The sequence below is a fragment of the Malaya genurostris genome, chromosome 3, assembly GCF_030247185.1.
Source record: "Malaya genurostris strain Urasoe2022 chromosome 3, Malgen_1.1, whole genome shotgun sequence".
NCBI classification, from domain to species: domain Eukaryota; kingdom Metazoa; phylum Arthropoda; class Insecta; order Diptera; family Culicidae; genus Malaya; species Malaya genurostris.
This window is the reverse complement of record NC_080572.1, coordinates 231,418,731-231,442,383: the sequence shown is the minus strand read 5'-3', so window position 1 is coordinate 231,442,383 and position 23,653 is coordinate 231,418,731. Positions and strand designations below refer to the sequence as shown.

At 37.0% G+C, this 23,653-nt stretch overlaps 1 protein-coding gene across 1 annotated transcript in view; it reads left to right on the top strand.

Moving 5' to 3' along the window:
* The first annotated feature begins 320 nt into the window (after positions 1 to 320).
* Positions 321 to 23,653, top strand: part of LOC131434232 (uncharacterized) — a 41,782-nt gene continuing 18,449 nt past the window's right edge. The window contains exons 1-2 of the mRNA XM_058600885.1: positions 321 to 337; positions 18,712 to 18,757. Coding sequence (XP_058456868.1) covers positions 321 to 337; positions 18,712 to 18,757 — 63 coding nt within the window. The remainder of the gene's footprint in view (positions 338 to 18,711; positions 18,758 to 23,653) is intronic.

Sequence of the window (23,653 nt, the reverse complement as noted above, 5' to 3'; positions counted from 1 at the left end):
TGAAGAAAAGTGTTCGACGTAATTTAGAACGAGAACGACGGAGAAAGCACACCGCTGATGACAATCGAGACTGAGACAGATTTGTTACGGTGCGAAGGAATTGTAGGTTGCTGACTCGCCAGATTCTGATGCCCTGTGGTTGTGATGGTGGTTTTGATGGTGGTTTTGATGAATGGATAACGACAAGTGATCTTCTATAGCTTTTGTGAAGCGGAAAATAGCGAAATTCTTTGGCGTGTTGAACAATCCGGAGCCAAAAGTTCGGAACAAAACGAAAAAAAAAACGGTGCAGGCTATTGTAGAAAAACGGTTCTGGCAACATGAAGCAGATAGGAAGGTAAGATGCTTTGTCACGGGGATCGGTTGGAATTTGTGATGTTAAGAGGCTCGAATCTGATTTACAATGGGGAGTTTGAGTATTTAGAATTCGATTCCAATGCTAACGGGAAATAAGAGTTTTAGAGGAGGTGTAGAGTTACATTATAGAAGTATGCATAATTTGATTATCGTATAATAAAAGAATATATTTTTAATACACTGTTTCTCAAAACTCCAGAATTCACGAAAAAAATTGATCATTTGTCCATTTTGAAATTGAAATTATTATTTGTTGCAATATTTCGAAAAAAAATGAAGTATTTGCGTCTACGTTTGTAATTTAAAATTAGATGCAATTTTGATCTAAATGAAGGATTTCTCACATCTAGCGAAGATTTTATCAATAAGGTTAGATTGGGTACAATTTAAGTTAGAGTGATTGATTGTAGGTTTATTTGACCTCGACTTTATACATGTAGTCTTTCGCCGAAGAAAAAATTATGTTAGATATAATTGACATTGAAATTCTTAGAATTGATTTGAACTCATGGAAGCTTATTATAAACGAAACCGTTTTGATACATTCTTCTTCTAAATCATAAGAGCAAATTCAGCAGCTGCAAGATTCATATGGGTGGTCTATAATATAACTGAAACTGAAACAAACGTATCCCCAGCAAGCCGTTTCAGTTTTATTTATTCTAACAGTTCTACTGTCAAATTTAAAACTGGTATACGCTGCCGTTCTATTTTTTCTATATTTGAAACACAGATAAAACGCTGCTAAGGCTGCCAGTTTATTTTGTTATAATTTCTAGATTTAAATTTTAAAACTGACATAAATTATGCATCTAGACAGTCACGTACCCAGAGGGGGGGTCCGAGGGGCCCTGGCCCCTCCCGAAATCAAAAATAGATATATAATTATCTAGAAAATCTCAGACATGTGTGAAATAACAAGAAAGTAAACGTAAAGAAATGTGATACAATAACAGTTGCAGTGGAAAAGTTTAAAGTGTCTGTTAAAAACACCCGTTAAAGGCACACAGAAAATTAGGTACATAAGCAATCTTCAGTAGCATTATTTTTTATCTTTAGGCCCATCCCGAAACGAAATCCTGGGTACGGGCCTGCATCTAGAACTGAAAAAATTCTTTGTTCACTACTGGATATGCCCTAAGAGAGTAGTGAACTTCATTGATGTGAAAATAAAACCAAAATTCTTACTCTTTATCTCATCTCATTTTGACGTCATGAACAATTTTACAACGCTAATTTGCCACTCCTCTAACCACTCCGTGTCACAATTGGTCATCGAAATTGCAATTATTTGATTATGCAATCTTTTTTGTTCTCCCGCTTTATTCGATACCTATTTTCCTCTAGATGTGCAAAGATGCATTTGTCATAAATGATCATAGAAAAAAAACTTGTTTCAATCCACCTAGTAGTGTAATTATGCCTTTCTCATATCAAGCATACACTCTAAAAAATTTTGAATTTTACAGGTGACTTAATCCCTCATACGATGTAATTCATAAAGACCTAATTTGTCAAATGACGGAAAATCTCATTTGTAATGACTTAATGTTAGATGTGCTTGAATTTTACTGGTTTCGACTGTAACTTGCGTTCTGCTGGCAGGTTCGACTGTATAAATTTAAATGCACCTTTTACCTGCCAAGCAGATGCATGCTTCTGTGGCTCAGTCGATTAACAGACGTACTTACGATCAAATGACTCTCGGTTCAAGTCGCGGCGGTTGCTATCAGTATTCTTTTTTTTTATTTCAATGAATTTTATGTCATGGAGTCTTAGACACAATATTAAATGTTCTTCGACGTAAATTTGCGTGAACTGCGACGCTCCATTTATGTGCATCTAATAAGATGTAAAATCACAGGGATTTTTTTAAGTGTGTACTATCAATACTGTGGTATTCTTCAAAATAGTTTTTTTCGATTCTTGAAAGATCAACCGGAATTGGGTTAGTTGACCGTTTACTAATATTAACTACCGATACGAGTAGTGTTTTGGCCGATTTAGAATTTTTTCACGTTTTTTTCAGGTATTTCGTACAAGACCACAGGATCTTCTATTGAAACCTAAGTTTGTGAAAATTTGTCAAACCATCACTAAGAAAAGTGAGTGAGATCATTTAAAAAAATATGACCACTATTTCCTGTGCCTCCGGAATCGGAATCTGGGATCCAGGATAGCCGAAATTAGTTTGTTTGGCCGTTTATTGATAAGGACTACCGAATTTAGTAGTTTTGGCCAGTTTAGAATTTTTTCTTCGTTTTTTGTTTCGCCCTTCTAAGTGATGGTATCAAAGTTTTTACACACTTTAACCTATAATTCCGGAACCGGAAGTGGGACATAAATGAAATTCAGAAGTTTTGTATAGACCAATTGAATCAATCTTTGTTGAAAAGCGAGTAAATGATTTTAAATTCGAATTTTTGCACTAATCACCTTATAATTCCGGAACCGGATGTCGGATACAGATGACATTCAGAAGTTTTATGAAGGACTGTTAGACCATTCAGTTTGTGAAAATCGGTCACGCCATCTCTGAGAAAAATTATTATGTTATTATGTTTTTTTTTTTGCATATTTTATACCATAACACCGAAACCGGAAGTCAGAATCAAACAAATTATTTGTACAAGTTTTTGCACATTTTACCTCATAATACCGGATCCCGAAGTTTGTCTGATTGATTGGGTGTCATCGTGAAAAAGTTGACCTTGTTTCAATTCAGAAACACATTGAAATTAATATTCTCGAAGAAGGAATCTATGATTATTTTTTAGTTTTTGCCTTTCTCATATAGAAAAGCTATACATTCACTGTGAAAACCGACTTTTGAACCGAGGCCCGGAGTGCCGAATTTCATATACCATGCAGCTTCAGATTCAGCTCGACGAACTGAGCAGATGTCTGTGTGTGTATTGTCACTCACTTTTCTCAGAGAAGACTGAACCGATTTTCACCACCTTAAATTCTACTGAAAGGTCTTAAAATGCAATAAGAATATCTCAATTTTCATTCGGATCCAACACCTGGTTCGGGAGGTAGGGTGCTTAGTGTAAAAATGTCAATTTCAAGAATATTTTTCTCATAAGTTACCAATTCTTTCAATTGACTAGTAAATTTCTCTAGCTTTCAGATCATGATAGTCTGTAACTAAATAAGGACTTGATAGTCCCATAAATGATTTGCTGAATTTTATCCAAGTCCGACACATTGTAAATAAATTTGTAGGTAATATTAGTTAATGGATGAATGAATAAGATTGTCACTATGTATCCATTTTTCGGTTCCAGAAGTACCGACAAATAATTGTGCTCACTTCACTTTCTTACATATAACTGAATAGATTTCCATTAACTTAAATTATGCACCAGAAATCTTCAAAACTCTTTTGTAAATTTTTTTCAAAAAGTAGTATTCTGATGAATTTCTGCTGTAATATATAGGAGGAAATAAATAATATGAGAAAGGCATCATTACACCACTTCGATGGATTAAAACTAATGAAGTACGCTACATTGTACATTGCGAAAAAAATTGTAATTTACTGATGACGCAAATCTACACATGACTCAATTCATAAGAACGTAATTCGTTAAATTAATGGCATTCACTATCTTTTTGCAGAATCTTTCTACAATGCAAGTTAGGCAGTCATCGTGTGCTGCGAAATTTGAATAAAGTGAAAATATCATCAGGTAACTTTTTGATGTAAGATTTTTTTTCGACTAAATAAGCTTTTCATCCGTATAAAAGGTCTGATACGTAGTCGCTTGCTAATTACTTACTAACACTTAGCAGTGCGGGTTCGGGTCTATAAGAAAAAGTATTTTCGGATTCGGGTCGGGAAAAAGTTTGTCATTTTCGATCGGGTACGGGTCGGGTTCGGCTTTAGAAAAAAGTTTACCTGCCCATCTCTAATGGACATGTAGCCCCATTTTCGGTTCAGCACTACGCTACGTTTAAAAATTTCATTTTATAGATTTATAACGACTATTCAAACAATATGTAGCCTTGGAAGGATCAGAAATGTTGATTTCCAATTGTTTTGTTTGTCGTGTACAGTGTCTTAGAAGAAAAAATGGTTGTTGTTGTGAGAGACTAAGAATTTCAATGGAAGATTTTTGATTGCATTACACCAACAGCTAAGAAATATTTCTTGTTTTGTGAAGAAAAAAAAAGCGAGACCTCGCATTGAAGAAAGGAATTCCGATGAAAACCGTGAACTAAATATAATATATACGAAACTGTCATTCATGTTAGGAAAAATCACGACAATGGAATGAAAAACAAGAAAGTCTAGACATTGTTCGTTACTAACTGATGTTTTGACCACCAATTATATAATGTATATAGTTTTATCTACTCAAATCGAGGCGGTTGTTTGTAAGGTTTATTTTCCGTATTTTGAATTTGCACCTCTGTATGGAAATCAAAAAAGTAGTCCCACGTCAGAAAATAGATATCAAGACAAGATACCATGACATAAATTGTAATTACTGTAAATATAAGATGATACTTAAGCAATAAAACGAGCTTAAAATCGTGAAACAAGGATGAAAATTTTTGACAGCATCATATGAAATCTAAATCTAAAATTTAGTGTCGACGGTATCGATATTTTTTATTCTCAAAAATCGATTTTTCATCCGACTATCATGAAATTTTCAAGGAGTGAAGAGAAATAATTCAAGTTAGCTTTGACAGCACTTCATTTAATTTTTTTTGCCATTATATCCTGCGACTTTTCCTTAACCCCAGCCATAAGGTTCTACTACATTCTTCACTACTTTAGGTTGTTTTAGAAAGTACGCCTTCATAATTTTCTATTGGATCCAGTTCCGGAGTGTATGGGAGGTTTATTTATTTCGGTACGAAATCTACATTATTCGCCTTATGCCACTCTAGCTCGCACTTCGTGTAGATATAATTGATACCAATTCCTGCCAGATGATCTTCGGATCGAAATGAGGCTTTAGAAGAGGAAAAAACAACTTTTGGAAACACTCTACCAAATACACCTGTCCATTCATGGCTTGCGGTAAAGAAAAGTGTACTCCGCTTGTACAAATTGCTGACCAAATAAAGAATTTTTTGGCTGGCTTCAGCATCTGAACCTCAGCGTTTCAGTTTGGGTTTAGTATTCTGTACGGGAGTCTTGCTCACATGCAACATTTTAGACACATCTTGAAGTAAGGCGTTCGGTTTCCGGTTGTGATTGTTCTCATTGACTTAAATGCCTCTGAACCGATTTCAACAAACCTAGGCTCATTTGAAAGCGACTATTGAATAATGGATCAATTTCAAACATCAAATGACTGTGATTCCAGAGATATAATGGTATAAGCGACGTAAACGACAGAACGCGTTGTTTTTTTACCGATCAACTCTCTCAAAGATTCGAGCTTAGTCGATTTTAACAAGGCTAGGCTCGTTTGAAAGCTACTGTTGTATTGTGGACCAAGCTCGAAGATCAAATGGCTGTCACTTCTGGTTCCGGAGATATAACGGTTTCAAGTGGCGTAACCGACTAACCGGACATTTTCCATCGGCTGAATTTTCACGAAATTGACCCAACAAATTTCGAAAAACTTTGGCTTATTGTAAATTTAGTTCCGAATTTTAATTCGATTTCTTAAACGCTACGACAGTCCACAATAGCATCTCGATCAATTCGTCCGAGCAGGCTGCACCATTAGAGCAATCACACTCGACAGTCACATCGCTCAAATCAAACAATAGCACCAAATCAAATGGCCTTGGTTTGATAATGTTTTATCAAAACATTGGGGGAATTAATAGCTCTCTTACCGACTATAACCTTGCTTGATCCGATTTTGCTTACGATCTATATATATTCACTGAAACATGGCTGAATAACCAAACATTATCGAAGCAGATTTTTGGTAATATGTATACAGTTTTCAGACAGGTTAGAAATTCACATAACAGTGCTAAAAAACGGGAGGATGAGTCCTAGTCGCCTGTCGCTCTGAAATCAATTCACGCCAGTTATCTATACCGAACTGCAATTGTGCTGAAAAAATTTGGGTTGCTATCACTTTCAACAATTACACACTTTACCTCTGCGTGCTGTTCTTACCACCTGATCGTGTCAATGATTTTGATCTAATTGACCAGCACTTAAAATCTCTTTCGTTTGTAACGGAGCAAGTATCCTTGAATGATAACCTTATTCTGATAGGCGATTTTAACATTCCTCGTATAAAAGGGGGTTATCTTCCTCTAAATACTTCTACCCTTATTCTACAAGCTCGTCGTTATCCTCTACAGCTCTAAAATTATTGGATGACTATAACACAGCTGGTTTAATCCAATTAAATGGAGTTTAAAATAGTTTAAAATAACAATGGGCGCTACGTTAACGTACAACGTAATGAAACGGGCTTTCCAACTCAAATATCACTTGATGGAGTTCAAGCATCAACATCTCTCGATATCTGCGACCTTTTTCGTAAGCACTTTAGCATTCTTTTTCGGACGAAGTTTTAACTGACGATCATGAATTCATGAAGCGACAAGTAACGTACCTCCGCGTACTCCCATTGGCTCTTATCCAATTATTACGACCACTGTCGTTAGCAAAGCGTGCTCCAAGCTGAAATCATCTTTCAGTGCTGGTCCTGATGGGATTCCATCTATATTACTAAAAAGATGGTCAAATGGTATTTTGATTCTCTTATCCATACTGTTCATCAACTCTCTAAAAACAGGATATTTTTCGGCCCTAATTTTTCCATTCCTTAAAAAAGGCAGTAAAACCGATATATTAAATAGGGGTGACCGGGGCTAGTTGGCCGAAGGGGCAGGTTGGCCGAGTGGCTTTTATGAAAGGGCTATTATGCACAAAGGCGACATCTATTGTGATTTTGGTGGAGTATTAGGCCACCCATGTACCGACGTAATTTCAGGTGTTTTGGTGTCGTCGTTTGTGCAGGAACCCGTTTATTTTTTTTTCGACACTTTTGAGTAAATTTATGTGTTTGTGCAGTAATATGCGTAACGCGAATCAATTATCATCCGAACTCCAAAAGCATTGTACCGCTGGAAAGAGCATTCAAACCCCTAAAATAAAGTATGATAGATTCCAGTGTTCTCTTATTTCTGTTAGTGTAAATCGTAGTTGTTCTCGGAAACATCCATAGGGGTTGGTTGGCCGATTTGTAAATTTAGTGTATTCGTGAAATGCAACCTTTTTTCTGAGTGAACTTAAATGTTACGCTAATGTTGATGATTATAAGTGTTGTAATCATAGTTAATTAATATGCATGTACATATTACTTTTCGCTCGGTATTATTATTCCCTCATACATACATATTACTTACTACGAGTTACTACAGTTTTCTTATGAGGAGTGATATCTGTGTTTCACATATTTCATCATACTCGGCCAACCTACCTCGGCCCTGGGGTTAGTTGGCCGATTTTTTTCTCCGTTAATAACTTTATCCATCATTTTTCTATAGTTATGAAAAAATTCACAAATGTGCTCAAAAGATATGTCTTCAAGACAGCGTAAACCATTTATCAAAAAGTCTAACCAGAATGAGTACAGAAATTTCGAAACGAAAACTCGGCCAACTCGGAAGTTATCGTATGCCGTTTTTGCAGTCGCAACTGGACATTTTAACAAACTGGTGTAGAGTAAACCATATGACCGTTAATGCTTCAAAATGTTCTGTTATTTAATTCACTCGCAAACGTTCTATGATTGAATTCGACTACTCGATCTTACAAACTGTTCTTAGACGAGAGTCGTCTATTAAAGACTTGGGAGTCGTCTTGGATTCGAAAATAAATTACAAACAGCACATTGAATATACTATAAATAAAGCCTCGATGCTTTTAGGGTTCGTCTTTCGTGTGACTTCAAAAACATATATTGCCTAAAATCATTATATTGTGCTTTGTTCCGTTCTACACTAGAATATGCAGCTGTAATTTGGACACCCTACTATTAAAACGACATTCAACGCATATAAGCTATTCAACATAAATTTTATCGTTTTGCGCTTCGCCAACTACCATCTTCCCTAAATCTTCCGAGTTACCAAGATCGTTGCAAGCGTACAGATCTCGATCTACTGTCCGTTCGCAGAAATGTATTCAAGGCAGTTTTCTTCGCTGATCTTCTCCAATCACAAATTGATTGCTCGGAGCTGTTATGTTTGATAGATTTTGATAATCGTCGTCTTTGTCTTCGAGCACATCCTTTCATACGCATTCCTTCCGCTAGAACAAACTATGGTCACAACGAGTCAATTGTCAGTATGTGTCGACTTATTTAATCGCTGTTCAAGTCAGTTCTACTTTCATCTAACTCGTGACACTATCAGGAAATTGTTTTCTCTAACACTATCGCTTTAAAAATGTATCGTTAGTTTTGAGAATTTAGTGATGTAGTTATAATAGTCAATACAAATCCTTGCCACAATATTATACGGTGCGAGAAGGGCAAGTGTTAAACCAGTCCGAGACATCGATTGAAGTCGAAAAAATTGATAAGAAAGCTATGGTCTGGCAAGCAATTTGTAGCTGCGGTAAGATTTAGAAACCCTTCATCGTCACTGCTTAAATGAACAGCAAAATATATATCTAGGAATGTTTACAAAAACGACTCCTACCCATGATTCGAAGCCACAAGGATCCTGTTGTCGTCTGGCTAGATCTTGCTTCTTGCCACTACTCGAAATCAACGGTAGAATGGTATACTACCAAAAATGTCACTTTCGTCCCAAAAGACATAAATCCACCAAAATGCCCACAACTTCGACCAATTGAGGAATTTTGGGCATTAACGAAGGCACATCTTAGGAAACATGTCTCGGCAGCCGAAATCATTCAACAGTTCGAGAAAGATTGGAAAAAAGTGTCAAAACTTGTCGCCAAGAAGTCTGTACGGAATTTAATAAGGAACGTTTGCATGAAGGTGCGCCAGATAGTCTACTGGCTAAGTAGCAAATGTTGAGAATAATATTCTGTAGTTGTAGTCTAATATTATCAGTATATCAAATAAAATTTGAATATCTTGTGAATTATTTACAGCGAAATCAAAGTGCGTCCATACTTTTTGGGACAGTTTTTTTTGTTTCAATTATAGAGGTTTTAACACCTTAAGGTCATTCGCCTCTTCGGACCAGAAAATCTTTCTGGCCCTATGTGCGGGGTTGGGAATCGAACCCAGGTGGGCTGCGTGATAGGCATCGACTATCCCATCACGCTATACCCGTCCCCCTTTTTGGGACAGTCTTTAGACAACGTGGAATTCACGATTTAAATTTTTTTCTAATAGTACGATGTGACCGATTCTTATTCTCACAGTACACGTGCAAAACTTTTTCGCGCATGCATTGTTCTTTCTTCACAATTTTGAAAACTCTTGCACGCCTGAAAAAATTATGTCACAGAGTATAAACAATACACATTAAACTATGCCTTCGCGAAATTTCAATTAATTTTGCAGAAATCGATCGAAAGATAGAGCAATTTGAGTGTGTGCGGTTTTTAACAGTACATCCTTCAGACGACTGGATTATAATTTTGTTCTCACAATAATTCAGTGAATTTTCATATATCTTCGTCTTATCCGTTCGTTTTGAGTAATGGAAAGGACCTTATAACATTATTATCAAATGCATTGTGACTTAACTATTCAACACATACCACCAAGCAGACGTAAAGTTTAACTCTTATTGAAATGATACGTTTTCCGAATTAGTGATATTAGTACAAAACATCCGAATGGTCGGTCACCGGTCAATAGCTTCTCGTGTTTAACTGCATTTATTCGATTATATGTATTGAAAACTTACTGATGATTTTTCTCACTGAAAACTTAATTGGATAAACCCAATATTCTTGGCCATATGCTCAATTTTTCTGGGTAATTATTGCATCGTGTGATAAGTTTTCAATTGCCGAGCTGTTGTACATTTCTAATCAGATATTTCACAGTAAAAATGTCTGGCATCGTTATTCAAAATTCGGGCTTTCTTAGTTGTCAACAGCTAACATCCAGCACTCCAATTTTAAAGGTGTTTGCTAGTTCTACTACGTTGCGTCTAAAAATTACCCTTCCCGTTAGGGCTTCCCGAAAGTGACGATTCTCTGCTAGGTAATACGGCAATTTCACTTATCTTTCCATCTAGAACACATCACCCGTAGGATTCCTTCTGACACAGTGAACTATTGAGCTAACAGCTAGCTAGCGAATAGCTTAAACCAGAAGCCGTTGCGGTGGAACGAATTTATTATGCGCCAGGTCTAACCGCTTTAGCCGCGAGCTAGTTTTGACACCAGCACCTGAACGGGTGGATGAGTTTCTGTGGAGGCCGAAGGGACGAAGGGAATGATAGATTAGCGTGGAAAGTAGGTGTTTTCGTGGCGGGTGGTTTTGATCGTCTGTTATCATCACCGGGTATTTTGTAACTTTGATTTGGTTTTGGTCCGCTATTTTCGAGTCGAATTTTACAATCCTGGGAATTAGTCTCATTTTTACAGATCGATGATTTTTTATTTAGTTCACCAACGACGACTACCGACCGTCTCAAGTTCAAGTCGGTTCGGTATATCTTCGTTGTTTATAAAGCAGGTAACAGCAAACAACTTTCCGCTATAGTTATATGGGAATGATTTGCGTTTTTGTTTTATCCCTTTGACGAGTGTGAGTTTGACTTTGGATTCGTAACAGCTTTAGCAGCCACGCGCTGTACATATCGTTCAAGGGTTATACCAAACTATTATCCGCGCAAAACAGCAATTTAAATTAGAACCTCATCGAACGGAAACCGAGTAATTGAATCGTATGCACATTTGGATCTTCCTAATCTACAAGCTTGCGAATGAAAACGAACCTTTTATTCATTTCACATTCGATTGAGTCTTAGATAGTTTGCAGTTAGCGGTTCGTCGAAGATGAACAGTAAATTGTTTGAGTACATTCTGCGGTTTTGGGAAATACGTTCATACAGACAGTTCTTCACAGATGTTTAGTTTCGAAGAAAGCTCAGCTGCGTGGGTAGCTATCTGCAGTCAGCAGCGTAAGACATTCACTGTGTTAAGAAGCCTTTAAATACCAAAGAGCAATTTCGTTGTATCAGATGTCGTTCAGCGTCTATTATGGTATGTCACTGTAGAGATGTTTTGGCCACGTAATTTCAGGCATAGGCCCCGAATTAATCGAACAAGTTTGTCGAAATTACAGCGCTTACGTTTGCAAACCTGCATTTTCATTAGAACTCACACTTTTTCTATTATTTTATTGAGATGATCAATCTAATACCGTTTTCGTTTTAGAACCTACACGCGGGCGACTCTGACTCCGAGTAAAACGAACACGTGGTACGCGCCCTAAACAACAACTCATATAAAAAAGAAAAAAATAAACAAACTCGCATGGATGCGTGGTGCAACCCGAGAAAATTTTCAGAGCGAAACTACGCGATTTGAGTCCGATCTAGAGCGACCCCAGGTTGCTAAAACAAACACATCAAAAGTTGTTTTGACGACTCTGGGTCAGCTCTCGGGCTGCTCTGATCAATAAACAAAAACGGTATAAAGATTACATCCCAATTTGGCATTTTTCTTTCGAAAGCGATTCAAGTTTTCCATCACCCATCACCACGTGTTTTTCAATATGTTTCACTCGCTTTTCCAAAACACTCTGATATTTCACTTTATTTGTAATAGAATAAAGTGCCTATGAATCGTTCCTTATAATCGCTTTTAATTTTATAGAACTTTAGAATTACTTTTTTTCACTGTACAGTGGTTCAAAAGCCCAATTTTAAGCTCTTGATTGATAACACGTTAAAAACGTTGTTTTCGAGGTACAGTATCTTCGGTAAAGTTGATGAGAATGATATGCGCTATTTGTTTGAAATTTTTGTTTTCGCTTCCAATCCCCCTTGAAGTGAGATGAAAACATTTTAGTTCAGGGTAAACATGCAAAAAGTAATTTCAAACAAATTTGTAGAAGGTACTATTCCCGTTACATACAGGGTCCGCCATGTAACTTTATTTTAAACATGCAATAAAACACTAACGTTTCATTCGATTTCGAAATTTATTTTTCATATTAAAGTACAATCCTTCCCGTTAATCATTCAAATGGTTGCCTCGGCTGGCCTTGCAGTGCGCCAGTCCATGTCCAGTTTTTTAGTCCATTTTCGATTGCATGCAGCTTTATTTCAGCTATGGCAACACGAATGTTGTCCTTCAAGGCTTGAATTGTCTCTGGTTTGTCCACGTAACACTTATTTTTGACAGCTCCCCAAAGATAATAGTCTAACGGCATTAAATCACAGCTCCGAGGCCGCCAAACGACATCCGAATTTCGACTGATAATTCGATCTTCGTAGACTGTGCGCCGTCTTGTTGGAACCAAATGGTGTCCAAGTCTTCCTCTTCAAGTAACGGGAAGAACCAATCGCTAATCATGGCGCGGTAGCGCTCGCCGTTGACCGTGGCGGCGGCTCCTGCCTCATTTTCTAAGAAAAATGGCCCAATGATGCCGCCAGACCAAAATCCGCACCAAACCGTCACTCTCTGAGGATGCATCGGCTTCTCCATGATAACGTGCGGGTTTTCCGTCCCCCAGATGTGACAATTTTACTTATTAACAAACCCGCCGAGATGAAAATTTGCCTCATCCGAGAAGATGATTTTTTGGCAAAAATCGGCGTCTTCTTCAAGCTGATCGCAAGCTATTTTCACGCGTTCCTAAAGAGTATACAAAACCATTTCCGTTCAGCGGAAGGATAAAACTATGTTTCTGTCAAATCAGAAGTGACATTAAGGTTACCAATGTCGAAATAACCGCTAGTTCAAAAAAAAGTTAGATGGCGGATATAGAGTATTTTCTGAAAATCGTCTCCTAAAACTAATTTTTGTAAGAAAACTTATGTCTTTTTAATTTCTATGAGTTTTTTTTACGTTATACATCATGTAGTTATTCATCATTAAAAACTACACAGCTTTCTCGAATATGTTAACTATGAACCTAGAACCTACGTAGAATTCATGATATAGAGTATTTTCTGAAAATCGTCTCCTAAAACTAATTTTTGTAAGAAAACTTATGTCTTTTTAATTTCTATGAGTTTTTTTTACGTTATACATCATGTAGTTATTCATCATTAAAAACTACACAGCTTTCTCGAATATGTTAACTATGAACCTATCATTTCAGTTTAATGAAAGAGTCATTTTTTAAGTTTTTTTTAAATATGGTAATTCTAATTTGTATATGATCAAAAGGCGCAGAAAGGTGCAGATGAGACCACTTACATATAAAAGTACTTCAAGCGATCTTTCATATCGTATGTAGGAGAGATATGTTCTTTACAAATATCCTTGTCCTTGACATTCGCTATGAGGTTCGAGGTTCGTTGTATGTGAGATCAGATTTCAGTATTTAAATGGTAATGGTCACAATAGACACAATGCCACACACACTGAGCTTCGTTCGGTAATTTTTCCATCTTTGGACGAGTTTAGAACACCCGAACTACCGAATATTTTCATTCTACTGTTTACATATGTTTACAGCAGTACCTTACGGTACAGCTGTGATAACATGTTATTTTTACCGAAAAAACAGCTACCGAAATTTGAACAGCGGAGATCGGTAATCCAATTTAAGTGCGAATAAATATAACAGTTTTATAATTGTTTTGACAGACGTTTTTTTGAGAGCGAGATAAGAGCCTGTCACTCACAAAACAGTAACTTTTGTAACCCTTCGTAACGCCTACAATTTACAAAAAAAGTAACGCATGCAATGCTTGGTAATGCCTATAACTTACAAAAAAGTAACGCATGACACGCTCCGTTTAACTCCCATAAAAGTAACGCATCTAACGCTTCGTAACGCCTATAACTTACAAAAATGTAACGCTCCCCAACACCTATAACTTACTGAAAAGTAACGCATGTAACGCTTCGAAAACTTACAAAAATGTAATGCTCCGTAACGCCTATAACATACTAAAAAGTAACGCCTGTAAGGCCTATACATTACAAAAAAGCAACGCATATCACGCTTCGTAACGCCTATTATGTACAAAAAAGTAACACATGTAACTCTTCGCAATGCTAATAACTTACAGAAATGTAACGCTTCGTAACGGCTATATCTTACAAAAAATAAACTCATGTAACGCCTATAACTTAGAGAAAAGTAACGCATATCACGCTTCATAACGCCTATAACTTACGAAAAAGTAACACATACAACGCTTCGTAACATCATAACTCACAAAAAAGTAACACATGTAACGCTTCGTAACGCCTCCAACTTACAAAAAAGTAACGAATGTAACGCTTCGTAATGCCTATAACTTGAAAAAAGTAACGCATGTAAAGCCTTTAACTTACAAAAAAGTAACGCATATCACGCTTCGTAACGCCCACAATTAACCAAAAATAAAACACATGTAACGCTTTGCAACGCGAATAACTAACAGAAATGTAACGCTTCGTAAAGGCTATAACTTGCAAAAAATAGACTCATGTAACGCCTATAATTTACGTAAAACTAACACATGTAACACTTCGTAACGTCATAACTCACAAAACAGTAACGCATGCTACGCTTCGTAACGCCTCCAACTTACAAAAAAGTAACGCATGTAACGCTCCGTAATTCTTTTAACTTGGAAAAAGTAACACATGTAACACCTTAAACTTACAAAAAAGTTACGTTCCGTAACACTTATAACTTACCGAATAGTAATGCAATGCTTCGTTACTTAATAACTCACCAAAAAGTAACGCATGTAACACATCGTAACGCATATAACTTATAAAAATGTATCGCATGTAACGCTTCGTAACGCCAATAACTTACTAAAAAGTAACGCATGCAACGCTTTGTAACACCTATAATTTACAACAAAGTAACATTGCGTAACGTAACGCAAGTAACGCTTTGTAACTTCATAACTCACAAAAAAGTAACACGTGTTGCGTTTCGTCACGCCTATAACTTACTAAAAAGTAACACATGTAACGTTTCGTAACACCTATGATTCACAAAAAGTAACTTATGTAATGATTCAATAATTTTTAGTTGGTTTGACGTAAAGTCGCCATAACACTAGTCTTCTCGCTCTATGCCTATTTTCTGCTCAAGCACTGAGTAAGAGAGTATATTTATAATCGCTTGTCACCTTCTCTACTGGTGCCAGTCGCTGACTGGATGTTCGATATACGTTCTGTCATGTCTAGTCGTGTTTTAGAGCTGTGTCTATCACAAGGCTTGGGGTAGCAAAATGATAGCGCGTATGCACGGAATGCATAAGAACGCAACCGATTTCATCGGCTGTGTTTACAAATAATTACAAAAATCGATAATATTTTTTTTTAAATACATTTATTTTATAGGCAATATACATAAGTTTTTCTTCGCCGTGGCATCCACAATACATAGTACTTTAAACCTAATGCATTCCGAATATCATATTAGTATTTTGGTATTCAATAGTTAATATAAACACTGTTTTTAACAAGCGATTTGCTATTATATATTACATTAAATAAAATACATTCATTTTGTACATGATCTTACATCTATTTCAAGTTTGTTTGTATCAGTTCATCACTTTTAATTAAGATAAGATAGCTGGCTATTGGTTGAACTCATGGAAGAGAAAACAGTCTAACATAAAGTAAAATTTGAATTGGAACTCCAATGGACTTAATGAAATAATAAAGAAGTTTCATGTAAAGAACGTCACGACAAGCAAGAATGTCGCGAACTGGGGCATTGGATAGTCTACCTTGGGTACGCAAGGAATTTAATAGTTGAGATCTGACATCACGATACTCCACGCATGTCCAAACGACATGATCAATATCGCGATACCCTTCGCCACAAGCACAATGATTAGTCTCGGAAAGTCCAATTCGAAGGAGATGTGCATCTAACGTGTAGTGATTGGACATAGGTCTAGAAAAAATTGATAATAATAACAAAAATAAAAATTCAATCACAAAGCATGTTCCATTATGCTGCTTGAAAAGTATTACTAACAATTTAATGTGAATTTCTTATACAGCAGTGAGAGGAGCACAGGTTTTCGTATAATTGACTCAATCGAAAAAGTGCATGAGAGGTGAATCAATTTGCTTCAATTCAAACAATGTCTTTATCTATATAATCAATATTTGAATGGAATTGTTTTTCCGCTCAAAATGTATAATCGTCATGAAATTTACGACACAGATAAGAACAAAATTTTCAAAGTAGATTTTATAGTTATTTGAACTTGTAGTCCTGGTTATTTGACGGCCGCAAAAACTTTTTACGGCTGTTACGGTTTCTGAGTTCCTGCTCTGGAAATAGATTTTCGAAAACTCCATTGGAACTTTCACAGATTTCGAATGAAATGTTAATGAGAAAGGTATCATTTATTTATTTATTTATTTATTTGGAGCAGGGAAAAGCCCGATGGAGATGAAATTTGGCAATCTCTCTCTCCAGCAGGCATAAAACGTCCTCATCATTCGTATCAAGAAATTACAATCATTACACCACACTTGAAAGTTTGCGCGACGGAACCGAACGACCTTAAAAGCAGCTTCTAGAATACATTGTTCAACTTCCATGCAGCGAAAAAGTTCACGCAGATTTTGTTCTGTTATGTGTAAGCCGGGGAATGTGCCACTTGAGCCTATTACAGGGTGTCCCCCGATAAATTTCGAATTTAAAAATGCAATAATAAAAAAACTATTTGATAGATTTCAATGATTATACGTTTATTTGAAAAGGTTCACACATGAAATTTACTTATGAAAAATGTTTGGTTTCAACAGAACGGTGCTACGTGCCACACAGCCAACGAAACAATCGATGTTCTGCGAACAATCTTTGAAAATCGAATAGTCAGCAGAAATTTTCTGATGTGCAGATGTGAATTAGCCTCCGAAACAATTGAAGACCTCAAGCACGAAATTCAAGTTTCCTTTGATGACATAAGGCCAGAAACAATTGAAAATGTACTCAAAAATTGGGTGGTTTGGGTTTCCTACTGCATTTATAATTTTTCTTGGGACACCCTGTAGTTCTGATTCTGAACCCATCCACTTCCTTCATTTTCTGCATATTCTTGCATGTGTTTCACTAAATTGCATACTAAATTATATTATGCAAATGTAAGTTGTCGATCGCTACCAATATAAAAATTGTTTCCGCATGTTTATTTTTTCATAAACTTGAACCAAAGAGCATTCGTCTTCTTCAAGGTCGGATCAGCTCTGCGGATTACACAAAAACACAAAGAAATCCAGTCATGGAAATCGAGGGGATCAAAAAGTAGCACGGCTGATTTGCCACCGCACACATAAAAACTAGTTCACCGAAGTAGGAAAATTATGCTAGCGACGGTTTGATTTGTCATCTTCGAAGTCATTCGGGTTTAAATGGCTCGACCGCATCAGCTTTTCCGGACTTGTGTTGATTATTGGGTCTGGAACTCGCAATACCACCAGCAAATGACTGCAATTGAACCGTGTTGATCCTCCTTTTTGCTTCACTGAATTCGTCATGGCCCGGATCTGACCGATCAAGCGCACAAGCTAGGTTCCCATTTCGTTACACCTGGTCGCTGAACCGATTGGGGATTTGCTGGCCGAGTCAGAACGTGCCATTGACGAGATCTAGTTTAAATTGTCTGTAGTGCACAGTTCGACGACAGCAAGACGAACGTTATGACGTGACTTCACAGATCATAATTATTGCTGCTTTAGTTAACATTCTTAGATGTGACATTTATTGAACAATTTATCAAAATATAGTTAGATAACTTTGTAATTTATGCATAAGATAAAATATCTTGGTAGACTTGCGAAAAACAGCTCCAATCGAATTTCCAACCACCATTGCGCTACTGTAGATTGCTGAAACAAAAAAAAAACATCCGATCCATGAATGATCTTCTTCCTGCTGTCATTTCGCATTCCACAACCAACTTGAGCGCCACTGTTGATCAAACAAACCAGATCCATTAATTAGTAATCTTGAATAATATCCGCCAACCATTTGCTCTTTGCTAAACACCTACGTTGCGGTATCCTCAGACCGGTCGGTTTCGGCGACCTGCGAAATCAAGTTGCTGCAACCTGAGCTTATCCATCTTCGCTGACCCATGCATATCCCCGTGGGTCATTCCTCATGTCAAATCGGTTCACGTTTGCCCAGTCGCAGAAAAAAAAGAAGAGATACTCTCGAACAACGATGCGTCCAACAACAATTTGCAATAGGGAAAAAAAACGACCAAACTGCAGTGGAGAGTAGAAGAAAATCTAATAAAAACAAAATTTTCTTATTGTTTCAGATTACGTCACGTCGGATGGTGTGCTTTCATCATAGTGGCGGCACAGGTGAGTTATTAGTTCGGCAGGGCTATTTAGCAGGTCGCGACCGTCCACCAGAGTAGGCGCTGCATTTACGTACACCCTCGGACCACAACATTGCGGCAGTGCCCACGGATGTTCAGTGAGATAGGGTAGTGCGAGAGTAAACCGAGCATGAAAATTAGAGTATCATCTTCGTGTCTCGGCCATTCAAAAAGTGATGCATACGCAGGCCTAACATAAGTCTATGATTGATTAATTTCTGTCATGTGGTTAGAGTGGGTAGAATTGCGATCGCTCGTCATTGTTTGGATTTTATGAAATTTAACTGTGTGCTCATCAGAAGCATCCTGCTGGGTGAATTATATTAAATTAATGAGGTGGTAATTGGTCATGGGTAGTTATATAATATGCTGCATTTGATATTTCATTATAAAGTTATTAAATTTTCAGATCATCAAGATAAAAACTGGTATATCGAGTATATCGGGGTAGATCGTAATTTTATTCAACATTCACTGAGTAAAATGTGTTACAACATATTTAATGAGGTCAGTAGGTAAACTATGATTTTAATCATTTATTTCCTCAAGACCTATATGAGGACTTTATGAACACTAACTCTGTAAAGTCCATTACTATGTCATGTGAATGTCTCAATCGAATAACGCCTCTGAATCTGCTGAATTCACAGCATTTTTTTTTTAATTTTATCGGTATCTAACGAGAAAAACAGATTTAAAAAATGACATGCGAAATACAAGTATGTAATGAAACACGCATTCAATTATAGTTTTATCTCTATCAGAATTCCTCCGCCAGCAATCACTTACATGTAGTATCGCAAGTCTATCTTCACTCTCTGCTTTGTCGTCACACGCTGATTTGAAATTTTGTTTTTGTCGAAATCATAAATGCGGTATTGATCATCTTCAAACATAGTTGAGTTTCATGAATGATTGATTATCTAGCAATGCAGGCCCGTATCCAGGATTTCGGTTTGGGAGGGGCCCTGATTTTTTATGTATTGCTTGGTGCGCATTTAGTACTTCTCGTTTCTTAGAAGCGTAAGTGCATATTCAAAAGTAATTACTCAAATGAAAAGAATTTCCGAACTAGCATAGAAAATAATTAACACTTTAAGTTAATTATCATATAATAAAACAATTAGTCGTGGATTTCCGGAATTTGTCAACCATCAGAGACAATATTCATCGTCAGCCAAGGAGTTTGTGGAATGGAGATACAACAACACTCTGAAGGGTTTTATGCTTGACAGCTACGTCAGCGTAAGCATGTGCATCCACCAATATTTGGTGCAGCAAGCCTTGACCACGAACGAGAGCAATCAGCGACTAACATCGTCCTCTTTCGATTACAAGCCGCTGAGAAGGTAAGACGTGGTTTCGGTGAATCTGATGTGTGGAGTGATTGCTTACGTTTCATCGGCAGAACCCACAGAGTTGGCAAATTTATTCGCGTCTTTCTTTCAAAGTGTGCTAAGTAATAACTCACCCACCACCTTCGTTGGAACACCTGAGTAGTTTGCCTTTGTTGGAATACCTGAGTAGTTTGCCGACATACAACATGAACATACCTCTTTCACCAAACGTGAACTGTATGAAAATCTTTGTACTCTCGGCAGTGCAAAAGGAGCCGGATCGAATGGACTCAAGCCGTCGATCGTCAAACAATGTCCATCGTCGTTGACGTCACCTGTGTCCGTACTTTTCAATCGATCGCTTGCTGAGGATCCTTTTCCGACGCAGTGGAAGAAGGCTTTAAGTTTACCAAATCACAAAAACGGAAACGTTAGTAATGTTACAAATTACAGAGAAATTTCAATCCTGAGCTGCCCAACGGTCGGCCACAACGAAATTGATGAGCTACGAGGTCTGTTCAAAAAGTTCCCGGAATTTTTTAATTGCGCGCGTCTGGAGAGTCCGGTGGTCAAAATTTTTTTTTATTGTGTTGGTACATATGTCCCTAATGTATGGTGAAATTTTCAGCTGTATTCATTGTTTACATTCTGTCTTGTAGCGGCTGGTGTAGACGTGTTTTTTTGAGCTCGGCGATTTTTGTTAGTTTAAACAATGGAAGAATTGAAGAGTCAAAGAATTTGTATTAAATTTAGCGTGAAAAATGAAATAAAGTGTAACCAAGTGTGCGAAATGTTACAGAGAGCCTACGGTGAGTCTGCTATGAAAAAAACAAGTGTTTACGAGTGGTATAAGCGTTTCCAAGATGGCCGCGAAGACGTTGAAGACGACGAACGCTCCGGTCGACCCAGCACGTCAATAATCGATGAAAATGTGGGAAAAGTGGAAAAAATGATTATGGATGATCGCCGAATCACTATTAGAGAAGTTGCTGATGAAGTTGGCATATCAGTTGGCTCATGCCATCATATTTTTTCAAATGTTTTGGGCATGAAACGAGTGGCAGCAAAATTCGTTCCAAAACTGCTGAATTTTGATCAAAAAAACAAACGCATTACCATCGCTCAGGAGCTGTTAAACGACGTCAACGACGATCCAAATTTACTTGAAAGGGTCATAACTGGTGATGAAACATGGGTATACGGTTTTAATGTCGAAACAAAAGCACAATCGTCCACGTGGAAGCACCCAACGTCACCAAGACAAAAATCGCCGAGCTCAAAAAAACACGTCTACACCAGCCGCTACAAGACAGAATGTAAACAATGAATACAGCTGAAAATTTCACCATACATTAGGGACATATGTACCAACACAATAAAAAAAATTGACCACCGGACTCTCCAGACGCGCGCAATTAAAAAATTCCGGGAACTTTTTGAACAGACCTCGTATGTGTCGACGCTTGTTAGCAAAATGGAAAAACGACAACATGCGACGCGATGTATGTAAACTTTTCGAAAGCTTTTGACTCCGTCCCACATCTACTTGCTGTTGAGAAATTGAAACGAAATGGCTTCCCAAGCTGGCTAACCTCTTGGATTTTTTCATATCTTAAATCAATCTAAGATGAATCGGTTGTTCATTCAATTGTGCATTATTAGTCATCAGTCTTAGGCCAAAGATAAACTCAAGATTACAATGTTTCATACAGTCTATTAAAAAATGTTGGATCAGTAACCGGGAACCAGTGAACTTGGTAATAATGCAATTTCCTTGTCCTTTCGTTAATAAGCGTCGATAAACATTGGAAAACGACGGTAAAATTCTATAGCCACAACACAAGTTTGGAAGGCTGTAAACATACCGCACACAATATTTTGTTATTTCCATTCACATTAATGTCTCGTAAAATAAGCATATAATAAATTAATTAGGTTCTTAGTAATAATTCTAATTGATTCTTGCTTTTCTGTTTCAACATCCACTCGATATGCAGCCAAATACTGTGATTTCTTTCATATTACAACTTAAGATTAATTTTACATAAACAAACATTGTCATAGTTAGCGATCCGACGCTTGTTGTTTTGTTTCAAATAATAATTGTACTGCAACTGAAGGTGAACCGATTTCATCGGGGGTTCCTATTTGAATGGTATATGAAAAATCGTGGACTATTCTATCTTGAGTTTATCTTTGGACAGTGCTGCTAAATTTAGAGAAAGATTGTTCACTAGACTTGATAACAAACCTAGAAAATTTGGTGCAGTTTGCTTGGAAAGAAAAACTACAAGGATCAGCCCCATGGGGTTGTTCGAGCCATTGATGTGGAACAAGCAAAGCAAAGCAAAGTCTTGGCATTACATTCCTTTTGTGAAATTTGGCCTTTCTGTTTCAACAGACTTCGCAGCCAATTCTTAGCGTACAGAATCATGGCTAGTACTATGGATCCTACTGACACTAAGAACCCAACAGGAACAAGGCAACCAAAATTTCCAATGATTGACATTTTCAATTAATCGTCACACTTTTGAATCCGCAAATGCACAAAAGTCTGCTTAGATTGGTCTTTATTAGGAACCAGCACCGAACTCGCGAACCCAGAATATAGACTCTATTTGTCGTGATTTGTATTTGTTTTGTAGCCGACGAAATTACATCTATAGCCCGAATATATGCAATTATATGTTTGTACATACTTGCAATACGGATATCGATATTTAAGCTTTTCTTCGCCAAGCTTGTGTTCAAATTTTGTATGCAAGCAGTTATTTTTATAGCGTTTCTCTACCATTAGTACCATTTTGCGATTTCGGTTGAAGCGATAAAATATTTCTCATTATCAATCGAGTTCATCTTATATAAATCAGAAATTAGTCTTATGCACTCAAAATTTACCCTGGGGCAGTTGTCAATTTCTCAGGCGAAACGACATAACATAGGATTTCATCCAATCTTGCATGACACAAGATCAGAGCATACCAATACAAGCTTCAAATCGTTTATGGCACTTTTTGTCTTGCTGTGTAGCAACAACCTACCTCCAGCAAGCTACGCATAAGACTGAAACGTTAGCTATAATTTCGCTTCTATTTATAGATTCGTGTGCTTCCAACAGCTTCGCTTTTGCATCGATTGACCAATCAGAGCGCTGCTTACCCTTTGATATATCGCTTACTCCTTCAAAACCGTCGACTATGGCAGGGAAATCCGGTATGCCGGAGATTTTTTGCAGCCAAAATAGGACACTGCAGCTATTAATCAACATTTCAATGATATAAAATTAAAAATACATGGCTATGAACATTCAAATCAATACATAGAAATATTTCCAATCAAATGGTGACATAATATTAATAATTGACACAAAATTGACTGAGCTGTAATTGTTCAAAACCTGACCACATTTCTACATGTATTTTTCTTGAGTTTCTAGTTTGCACCGCTATATAGAAAACAAAAATGTGTTCCACATTAAAAAAAGTTATCCCAAAAGAATAGGTTGACCTTTTGAACCTGGGACGCACTGTATTGATCAACTA